General features: G+C 42.9%; 1 protein-coding gene across 3 annotated transcripts in view; it reads left to right on the top strand.

The window, feature by feature from the left end:
• Positions 1 to 8,412, top strand: part of LOC117883756 (multidrug resistance-associated protein 1-like) — a 47,834-nt gene extending 39,422 nt beyond the window's left edge. For 2 of the 3 annotated variants that reach the window (XM_034783466.1, XM_034783467.1), the window contains 6 exons: positions 2,201 to 2,302; positions 3,034 to 3,180; positions 4,866 to 5,024; positions 5,297 to 5,463; positions 6,099 to 6,293; positions 6,824 to 8,412. In XM_034783466.1, coding sequence (XP_034639357.1) covers positions 2,201 to 2,302; positions 3,034 to 3,180; positions 4,866 to 5,024; positions 5,297 to 5,463; positions 6,099 to 6,293; positions 6,824 to 6,932 — 879 coding nt within the window. In that variant the 3' untranslated portion in view covers positions 6,933 to 8,412. Of the gene's footprint in view, positions 1 to 2,200; positions 2,303 to 3,033; positions 3,181 to 4,051; positions 4,102 to 4,865; positions 5,025 to 5,296; positions 5,464 to 6,098; positions 6,294 to 6,823 lie in introns of those variants that run through there. The other variant, XM_034783468.1, reaches the window with a different exon arrangement.
• Positions 8,413 to 11,344: the final 2,932 nt, after the last annotated feature.

Consider the following 11,344-nt stretch of genomic DNA (forward strand, 5'->3'; position numbering starts at 1 on the left):
CAAAGGGAAGACTATTTCACACTGAATCAAGTGATTCACATTACAAAGCACATGTGCTTTTGCTACCAGATCGCATTTTTCCTCTTATATTGAGTGCCTGCTGGTTTGGTGTGAGACATCACACGCTCGGCTGGGCAACAGAATTCGGCTTGCAGGCAGCCATGGTAAGGCAAAGGGTTTCGGCATCTTCAACCTTCATAACATGTGGGAACAGTTTCAAACAGCAGCGCCCTCCTTTCTCATACCAAGAAAAGCCCATTGGGTTGGCCATTTAAAAGGAGGGGCTGCGGTTTTAGGGTGAATGTGCAGCACAATCCAACCCCACCCCAATTCTCTGGGATGATCGCTTCACACCCCCACACCTCCACCGCGTGGCTAGTATCAGGGAAGATCCCGGTCAGCCATGAACAGGCTTCCCCCCGCCGCGTGGCTAACAGCGGGGATGATTTATTTTCAGCCAAAGGCAAAGAGCCAAAGCCCGGGTCCATTCGCTACAAGGTTTTGTTCTGCAATGAATCCAGACTACTTGCTACTGGCTTGGCGTGTAAATTAATCATTAAACACGCTTGCTTTTAAACCCCGTATTATATTTAAAAAGGTACACTCACCAGAGGTTCCTTCTCCGGCTTCCCTTGGGAGAGTTGGGAGGGTATTGGCTCCAGGGTGATGAACAGGTCCTGGCTGCCGGGGAGAAGGGATTCTCCGCTTGCCTGCTGTGCGCTATCCTCAACCTCCTCCTCATCTTCAGACTCCTCATCCCTGTTGCGTGAGACTGCCCCCTTGCAGGTGTCCACGGACAGTGAGGGAGTACTGGTAGGGGCCACCCCCCAGAATTGCATGCAGCTCATCATAGAACCGGCATGTATGGGGCTCTGACCCAGAGCAACCGTTTGCATCCTTTGTTTTTTGGTAGGCTTGCCTCAGCTTCTTAACTTTCACGTGGACTGCTGTGTGTCCCTGTTGTAGCCTCTGTCCATCATGCCCTTGGAGATTTTGGCAAATACATTGGCATTTCGTCTTTTGGAACGGCGTTCTTCCTGCACGGATTCTTCTCCCCATACAGCGATCAGATCCATTATCTCCTGTTCAGTCCATGCTGGAGCTCTTTTGTGATTCTGGGATTCCATGGTCACCTGTGCTGATGAGTTCTGCATGGTCACCTGGGCTGATCAGCTCACCACCCTGGCCAAACAGGAAATGAAATTCAAAAGTTCCCGGGGCTTTTCCTGTCTACCTCGCCAGTGCATCTGAGTTGAGTGCTGTCCAGAGCGGTCACAATGGAGCACTCTGGGATAGCTCCCAGAGGCCAATACCGTCGAATTGCGTCCACACTAACCCAAATTCGACCCAGCAAGATCGATTTTAGCGCTAAAGCCCTCGCCAGGGAGGAGTACAGAAATCGATTTTAAGAGTCCTTTAAGTCGACAAAACAGGCTTGGTCGTGTGGACGGGTGCAGGGTTAAATCGACCTACACTCTTAAATTCGACCTAAACTCGTAGTGTAGATCAGGGCTCAAGTACCAGCACAATTGTGCAACATTTGAGTTGCAAATACTGGAAGGGAATTTTTTATTATTTTAAACAAGATGCTTCCATTGACTTTTGAAAGAAGCTTGGAAATATTTTTATTCCTTTCCAGACATTAAACTAGTTGTTATAGACTCCCTTATTTTTTAAACCTCAGTAACCCTGTCACTGATATTTATAGACTATAGGACCTTACAGAGAACAAGTCTCAAATACATGCAACATCCCTCTTGTTCCTTTGAATTTAAGCTTAAATGGTCACTGTAGTTTAACAGCCAAATGGTTTTCTTCAGTGTTTATTTTCTATGTTCATGTGACTAGTCGCAGATTATCTTGAACGGTTTTCATGTCACTTTTAAGAGCTGGAAGTTTAACATAAGACAGGCAGTAACATCTAATTCTTGGTAAATTGGCACTGAGGTAGCCTCAGGGTGAACTGGCAAGGCTCCTCCAATGTGGCCTGGGCAAAATTTTCCAGAAAGGTCTGGTGTCAGCAGGATTTATTTTATTTTATTTTGTCTTGCAAAACAATTTACAGACAATCTCTTAATAGCTTATCCAGGGAGGCCCCTTGTGCAAACACTGGGCCTGATCCTACAAAGTGCCAAGTACTTTGTAAGAACAGGCTCAAAGTTGGTATTTCATTTCTAGCCAGTCCTCTCTCCTTTTGTAGATAACAGGCATTTTGAACTGGATGGTGCGCTCCTGGACAGAAATAGAAAACAACATTGTTTCCATGGAGAGAGTGAGAGAGTATTCAAAAACTCCAAAAGAGGTAACTAGCCAACCATTGTTCTTACCCTTTGAACTGAAATTTGTCAGAAACCAGATCAGCAATTTTTCTATTCTAAGGATCAACACTTCCCCATTTTAATTCCCAGAGACCCGGTTAGGTTACTTTAAAATAACTAGGTGTTCTTTATAACCTCTGCTCAGTTTATGTCCTTAAACCAGTGAAGCTGTAGTTGTCATTTTAAAAAAGTATAATTTATTAACAGTTACCACACCCATGGAATGCACCGTGGCGTTTTCTCCATGCTTAGAATAGGGACTAATTGTGGCATCTCAGATCTGATGTTATAAGTGTTGACAGTTGCTGGCCTTTAATGATTGAGAATCTCAACAATCATTTTTATTTATTTTATGCTATATAAACATTAAAAATGAACAGGTACTATCTCTTCAACATAGATTGAACTGAGTGTGGCAGAGCCAACAGTTAGAACAGTCAGTGTGGTTTCCTGATAATGTAATTAATCTGACGTGCATACAAATGCTTATCCCCAAACTTCAGTTCATAAAGTAATCTGGATCTTTGTATAAAGAAATTAATTTCAACTTCAACAATTCCTTTATGAAGAATAAATGCTCCCTCTAAAGAAGCTTTTAAAGAGAGAGATCCAGAAAGAATTTTTGCTCTGAGAAGTTTTCCATTTTGATTATAGCCATATTACTTGAAGACTTAAAGCAGCTTAAGAAGGTGCTATTTGTTTCTCTTTTACACAGGCTCCCTGGACTCTGGGCAGTAATTCTGCAAGTCAGGCTTGGCCAACTGAAGGAGCAATTGAATTTAGAAACTATGGTGTGCAGTACAGGCCAAATTTAGAGTTCGCACTAAAGAACATCAATATAAAAATAAACGGGCAAGAGAAGGTAAGCAAGGCCATTTATTTCTTTGGAGCTACAAGCATGAACAGTGCTTTTGAATAGGCAGCTGCTGCTAAACTGAAAACAATCCCTGTGTCAAAGAGTTTAAGGCTTGAAGACAAAAGCTACACTGAGGTAAACACACAGTACGTTTGGCCTTCATAGTCTCCTAGCGCACTGAGGAACCCCTTCTTAATATATGGCTTAGTTTTCAGTTTTGATACTGTGTGTTAGGAATTCTACCGAGTCAGATCCTATTGTTTTATAGGAAGTTGGCAGAGCAGCTCTAAAGGAATTCGATGTTTATTTTAATTTAATGTAACATCAAAGCTCCTTTATATTTGGCAGCTATTCTGGTTTTTCTCCATCTAAGGCAGGGGTTTCAAAGTCCCGGCCGCAGGGCATCTGCGGCCCGAGAACCTCCCCACTGCGGAGGAGAGACTCATGCAGCCATGCTGTTGGCAATGTTTGCTGCAGGTGCTACCCCTCCCACCCCCACAGCTCCCATTGGCTGGGGAAGAGGAACAGCGATACCATCACTAGTCGCCAGGCAGAGTCAGCATTATTAGTTGCCGGGCAGAGTCAGCCATGGAGGCAGGGTCACTTTTTTCCACAATGAATAAAAACAAGTCAAAATACCGAACACAGCTCTCTGATGCACACCTTGCTGCAATCCTGAAGGTTTCAACTGCTCAGTCACTGAGGCCAAACATCAACAAACTGACAGAACTGAAGCGTTGCCAGGTGTCTGGCAAACACTAAAAACTCTCTGGCAGGCGAAGAATTGTATAAAGTTGTATGACAGTTTTATTATTGCTAAGAAATTCAAAATAAAAAATACAATATAAACATTTTCTTTTCTGAACACCATCTTCAGTGACATTATTGGCCCGCTGGGAGGATTTGAGGACTGGCACTGGCCCACAGGTAAATTGAGTTGGAGACCCCTAATCTAAGGCTTTTAATGATTTCCCTCTGTAATTAAACAATTTAAAGTTCGCTATGGGTTGTTACCCAACTCTAAGAATGTTAGGTGAATATTTTGACAACGTGAGGCCAAAGGTTCTTGGAGAAATGGTCAGATCCTTGCAAGTCATGTGTGTCCTGGTCCTAATGACTATGTATCAAATTTATGCTGGAATCCACATGGCTGATCATGTGTACCACCAACCTGTAACCAAACGTGATGCCAATTCATGCCAGTCCTCAGCTATTCCAGGAGGCTGTAGTGAAAAGGAATTAAATCCCTGGCCTGTGACAGGAAAGACTGGCAGATATTGCACCCAGGATCTGCATAGGACAGGCTGTTTGTCACTCACAGATCCATCCACTTGTCTTCTCCACCATTAAAGCAGAGGAATAGTGCCTTTACTTTGTAAACTGGTGAAAGATATTGGATGGCTTTCAAAAAGAGGCCCAAGGGGAACAGCAGATGAAGGCAGAACAGCTTGTAGTTGAAAATGCAAAGGAAAGTTATAAGTCCATGTGTCAGCACCACCCCTGTATCCAGAGCAGGAACTGCAGGAATAGGTGCTTAATGGGGTGTTTTTCTCTGACAGATATGGTCAAAGGCTGGACAGATTTAACCAGTGGTTTGTTACCTGTCAATTCCATGGTCCTAAAATTTAACTATGGCTATGAGTCAAATAGTGTAAAACATACATCCTAAACCTTCATTGTATTTTTTTTAGATTGGCATAGCTGGAAGAACCGGAGCTGGGAAATCAACTCTTGCCATGGGGCTTTTGAGATTAATGGAAGCTGCAGAAGGCGAGATCTTAATTGATGGAGTGAATATTGCCCAAAGAGGCCTCCAGGACCTTAGAGCCAAAATAACTGTTATCCCCCAGGTATGAAGTTAATTTCTAAAGGCCTTTATCAATTCTGCAGGGTATTTGCATTAATGTCCATGACACACAGGAAGGCTTAAGTGGGTCACAGAGAGAGGTAAATTCATTGCTTTTAAAAGGGAAAAGTAACCACTTTACCACACCGTCTGATCTTCCACATAACACTGTCTGTAGCATTTCACCCTGGCATTCCTGCAGTGGAAGGAAGTTAAGGCGCTATGTTGTTTTGTAACAATCATTTCAGGAATCTTTTGCGCTGTCTCTATACTCAGGATCCAGTTTTATTTGCTGGTTCTCTACGAATGAACCTCGATCCTTTAAACCAGTACTCGGATGAAGCCATCTGGACAGTTTTGGAACTGATTCAGCTTAAGAACTTTGTATTGGATCTGCCTGATCAATTGAACCATGAGTGCTCGGAGCGAGGGGAAAACCTGAGGTACCATAAATGCAGAAAGAGAAAGGCAGTGCACATTGTATCTGAGGGTCAGAGGGTGCACAATTAGTAAACGTTCCTAAATGCGGTTAATAAATTTAAACAGAAAAATCTAATTTAGTAAAGCACAAAAAGCAATAGTCAGCACAGAGCAAGCTTGCTGTAGCAGTATAACCCTTAGCACTGTGGAATTGCTTAAATCAAACTTTCTTGGGGGTAGGGGCAGTCTGTTCTGTGTTTGTACAGCACCTAACACCGAGGGCTCCTGGATGCTACTGCAATACAAATAATCCCCTCGTTTCTTTGGCTCGCTTCATGCTGCTATCTGCAGTGCTACCAGGTAGCTGAATTAAGAACAGATCTGTTCTCTCAGATGGTGCTGGTAGTATGGTGTCTACACACATTGCACATCTGGCCCCTCGGTCTTGTCCCCAGAACCAGACCAGGTGCACTCCTAACATTCCCAGACCCCTGCCTCGCTTGGGAAAGGCCATCAGCTGCTGTGCTGCTTTCAGACTCATCATTGCTTTGAGCAGGGGGTTGCACTAGACACCAACCCTAATCTTCTATGATTCTTTGATTAAACTCAAGGAAAAGCAACAGCCTGTTTGTTCACCATCTGCCCTTCTTGCTTTCAGTGTTGGTCAGAAGCAGCTAGTTTGTCTGGCCAGGGCACTCCTGCGGAAAGCCCAAATCCTGGTGCTAGATGAGGCCACCGCAGCGGTGGATCTGGAAACTGATCTTCAGATTCAATCAACCATAAGGACTCAGTTCAAAGCGTGGACCGTGTTAACAATAGCTCACCGTATAAACACCATCCTAGATTACGACAGGTAACCTTTCATCGGTGTATTTGTTCACATTCATTTTCACAAGGACAGCAGAAGACAGAGGCAGGCTTTATAAAACTGGACAGACCCCATAGCATTTTAGAGAGTGACATCTCCTTGGAACCATTTAGGTCTCATTTCTGTCTATTTCTTGTTTACCCCACTCAAGATTCTGCCTTAGGATGGGCCTTCTCACCATTAACCATGGGTTAATCAGAGGGAAAGTGAGATCTGTGTCCATTTCATGCTCTATATAGCCCTTTTTGTCCACTCACAGATGAATCGTTACTGCTGAATGTCTATTCACTTGAGCTCCTCTCCCGTGCTCGGATACAACTCGGTGGTTTGGAGTTAATCCAATGAATTAAAGATCACATTTACTGCATTCCTAGTCTCTCCAAGGGAGTATCTCATAAGTAGTAGCTCTCTTCAGAGGGTGGAACTGAGGCATGCTCTAATAATAGCTTAGGTATTGTTTGAGTTCAGTGCGACTGTTTATCTTGGTGCTTACATTTCTTTTTTAATATTCACAGGATTTTAGTCTTGGAAAACGGTCAGGTTGCTGAATTTGATTCTCCAGAGAAATTAATAGCTCAGAAGGGACTATTCTACAGACTGGTTGAAGAATCAGGCCTTGTCTGATTGTCACCCAAGGAACACACCATACTACCAGCACCGTCTGAGAGAACAGAGCTGTTCTTAATTCAGCTACATTGGTTTGGCTAGAAAATGCCTGATATTTAACCAAATCTGATTTGAAACTGAACCCCAAACTACACTGGATATGTGAAGGGAAACTGCCTTGGTGTATTTGGAAAATGATCCATGTATATCACATGCTATAGCTGAGATGATGGCTACGGAGAACAAGTCTTGTTTTCACATTCAGTCATTGGAGTATATTAAATTATGGTTGCAACTGAATGTTAGTTACTGAGTTTATGGTCACTCTCTTGACGGAGTCATGACCACTGTATAAAGTTTTATGCAGCTCCAAATTAATTGGCTTCGTTTTCAAAATGAAATACCAAAAACTCAGTTAAGTCCAATTAATCAGATGAGCCCATTAGAAATCTGGAGTAAGCATAAAAATATGCACTCACATCTTACGCATTTATGGCAAAGTAACTGAATTTTCCAATCAGCTCTCTTTAGAATATAAATAATGGTAAAATACACATTGCAACATTTATGGGAGTGCTGTGGATATTCCTGGGAATGCCAAAGAAATCATACTAGATCGGTAATGTTCCATTAGACAATGAATAGCATTTTAATTGGTAACAAATGGATACACAAGTGTTTTCAATCTCATGCACATTTTAATGAATATGTTAGCCATTTTTAAAATGTCCATAAGGTAGTTACCCGTGGATTCAGCTGCTCACCTAGCACTCTCCCATATGAAATAAAAACTAATCTTTCACAATTGTAATTTTTAATCTATGCAGATTTGTAACCCAGTGAATCACAGAGGCGACCAGGCTTTTGAAAACAGAACAGATATTCTAACTGGTTTGGCCAATGCAGCAGGACAAAATACCACTAGTCTAAGTTGTAAGGAAAGGTTGAAAAAGAGAGGACTTTGGGAAGGGATTGATCATGGTGATGAAACACCATTTTTTAGATAAATACAAGTGCCTGATTTTATGACCCCACTGATAATGTGAACCAAAAAACCCCACTACCTAAGCATAAACAAGGAACTCAAATCTGTTGCACACAAAAGTTAAACGAAGTGTATAAAGCAGTTTATGTACTACTGAGATTTGATTATGGCTTGAAGGTTGGGTGAAAAAGCAGGAAGGAAAGGTTGCCGAAGAAAGATGTCTCAGGCAAATACCTAAGAGAGATCTAGAGATTGAAAATTGAGTTATTCTGTTTTGTTTTCCAGCTTCAGAACAGATTTCTGTGCTGAGCACTAACTAGAATAGCTTCAGTGACCCAGGAATTACCAAAAGCATTTCACAAATGGAATGTGTCTTTAAAAGAAATAAAAAGGTTAAGTAAAGTGTATTCCTGTGCTGAATCCCAGAACAGCCTAATTAACAGGAGCACAAAAATCTGGATTCCATGTATTGCTTATTTTTGCTTAACATTTAATAAAGATAATGACATTTTAGACTAATTATCTTCCTTACAAGCTAATAAAGCTCTTTCAGATCCTTGCAGTGTTACTATCACTATACTTTGTGAGCACAACCTTAATTTACCATTTCAGTTTAAACAATTGTCCTGAATATTTATTGCTCTGGACATGTGGCCGAATTGTTACATTTCCTCTGATTACAGAGTAGCTGTTCAGAGTCCTTTTCTTTAATCCCAGTGAAGAGAATAAGATAATATATTATTCTCACTTCTAGCAAGAATGAAATAGGTCTAGTCTCTTTAATCAAAAACACAGCAACAAGGAGTATTTTGAAACAGGAAATTCGAGGAAGTATATTCATGAATATGTAGTTTCTAGTAAAAAGATAGGATTATACTTGTTACAAGACTAAGGAAATTAACTTTGGTGGCTTTGCCAAACTGTTTTATTTGTAAGACTGATACTGTGAAAAGTTACTGACCTTGCATTTCAACTGAAATTTGGTACCTTTTCCCCCCACTGGCAGAGGAGTGGTGTCAAGAAATAATCCAGCCCAACAATTTGTCAAAACCATAGGTTCAAATTCTTTCATGAAATACATGCCGCCCAACAAAAATACTAAATTTCCAAGCAACATTTCCCATTAAACAATAAAATATTTCTACAACCCGGGGGGGGGGGGGGGGGAGATCCACTTTGTGTTTTAGGGTTTTGTAGCAAGCTAGCCATACCCAGTTAAATTGGGAGGCAGGTTTGCCTAGTTGCTAAAATACTGGATTAGGATTCAGGAAACCTGGTTTATATTCCTGGCTCTGCCCCTGGCCTGCTGGGTGACTGAGCAAATCACTTTCACCTCTCTGTGCTTCAGTTTCCTCATCTGTAAAATACTTACCTTTGTAAAGCATTTTGAGATCTACTGATGATATGAAAAAGGCACTAAGAGCTTGCTATTATATTATTATTATTAAGAAAACCGATATTATTCAAGGAAGATTTAATTTGACTTGATTTAGCAGCAGCCCAGATCCCTTCAGCCTGCACTCAGTTTATTATTCTTTCACTTGACCCCTGAATCAGACCCCTTTCTCTTCTCCAGTGCTAGTGCAAGTGAAGCAGTGGTTTGGAACAGAGGCTGCAATAATTTTTTAGAGCCCTACCAAATTCATGGCCATGAAAAACGCATCGCGGACTGTGAAATCTGGTCTCCCTCTGTGAAATTTGGTCTTGTGTGTGCTTTTATCCTATACTATACAGATTTCATGGGGGAGACAAGCATTTCTCAAATTGGGGGTCCTGACCCAAAAGGAACTTGCGGGGGGGGGGGAGGATCGCAAGCAGGGCCATCCCTAGACATTTTGGTGCAATATGCAGCCCCCGCTCCATGGGTGGGGAGGCTGGCCCAGGCCTCCATGGGGTGGGGGCTGTGCCCAAGGTCTGTAGGGGCAAGAGCAGGCTTGGAGGGCAGGGGGAAACCACCCCCCAGCACAAGCCAGCGGAGCAGGTTGGGGTCAGGTCGCTCCACTTCCCACCGCCCAGTGAGTGCAGGTTGCGCCCGACCCCTGCTGCAGTTACCCGGGACGTAGCTCAGGGGAGGGGAGGGGATGGAGCTGGGGCCGGGCTGGGGCACAGCGGGGTGGGGAGAGGCAGGGCGGGGGCAGAGGCTATGGGGAAGGGGTGGAGTGGGGGCGGGGCAGCCTTCCTGGCCAGCTCAGCCGGCCAGGGGATTGGGCTGGCCGCTGGAGCATCACACAGCTGCGTAGTTTGCATCAGGGTAAGGATGGCCCTGGTCACAAGGTTATTTTGAGGGGGGTTCATGGTATTGCCATCCTTACTTCTGGACTTCCCAGGAGGGAGGGGGCAGGAGTGGGGATGCAGTGCGCTCAGGAGAAGAGGTGGGGCTGGGGAAGGGGTGGGAAAAGGCAGGGCAGGGGCGGGGCCTCATGGAAGTGGTGGAGTGGGAGAAGAGCCGGGGGGGGGGGGCTTTAACTGAAGCCATTCTAAAAGTAAATGCATGTTTTGTCATTTGAGGGAGGTGCATTACTGAGTGTTTATATTTTATTAAAACCCCTCTTCGCATTACAGGTTTTAAAAAGTTAATACATTGACTTAATAGCATACTGTATTACTCTTCATTTTTTACTATATTTTTGTATCATTGTATGAAAAAGGTTTCAGTGATGCAGCCCTCAGACCAATGTACTAGTCCTCATGGTGATTTGAGTTTGAGATCCCTGCACTATGCTTAATATAGTCTGGAGAAGATACTGAGTTTTTAAGTAAAATTTTTGGGATGGTATTTATCTAGGGTATACATGCTACAGCTCCTATCAACAATGGTGGAACCATATTTTTTTATATATGTATGTTGAAGCATCCGTCTCTCTCTCTCTCTCTCTATATATATATATATACACATACACACACACACAGACTTCAATTTTTTTCATAATACAATTTCACAGTATCAAATCAGCTTTCATAAGTTGTACAGATACGGCTCTAATTCCTCACAGGGTGGGGATTGGCTCCTCGTGACCTGACACTCATCCCCACAAAAGAGAAGTGTGATCAGTGTCTCCAAGCTTGAGAACTTGACTCAGTCTCAAAATAAAACCTTTTTACTTCCTTTTCCTTAACACAGAATTTATTTTGTGGTCTGCTGACCTGCATGAATTACATCCTCAAATACAGGCTGCAAAATAAAAGCACAACATGTAGGGCCACGAAGAGCGAGCTCTTCAGGTACTGAGCTCTGAATACTTTACACAGGATCTGCAGGAGTGAAAATAGACCCCAACTGCACCCTTTGGCTTTTCTGGGGAATCTCTGCTTCATCAGCTTCTTTCTCCTGCTCTGTGGTAAGACACTAGGTTGCTGTTCGGTCATGGGAATTAAACAAAGAAGAGGATCACTTCAAAGCTGAACTGGAGACTACCTCTTTGCTCATCACTCCATCCTGAGATTA

The sequence above is a fragment of the Trachemys scripta genome, chromosome 10, assembly GCF_013100865.1.
Source record: "Trachemys scripta elegans isolate TJP31775 chromosome 10, CAS_Tse_1.0, whole genome shotgun sequence".
Taxonomy (NCBI): domain Eukaryota; kingdom Metazoa; phylum Chordata; order Testudines; family Emydidae; genus Trachemys; species Trachemys scripta.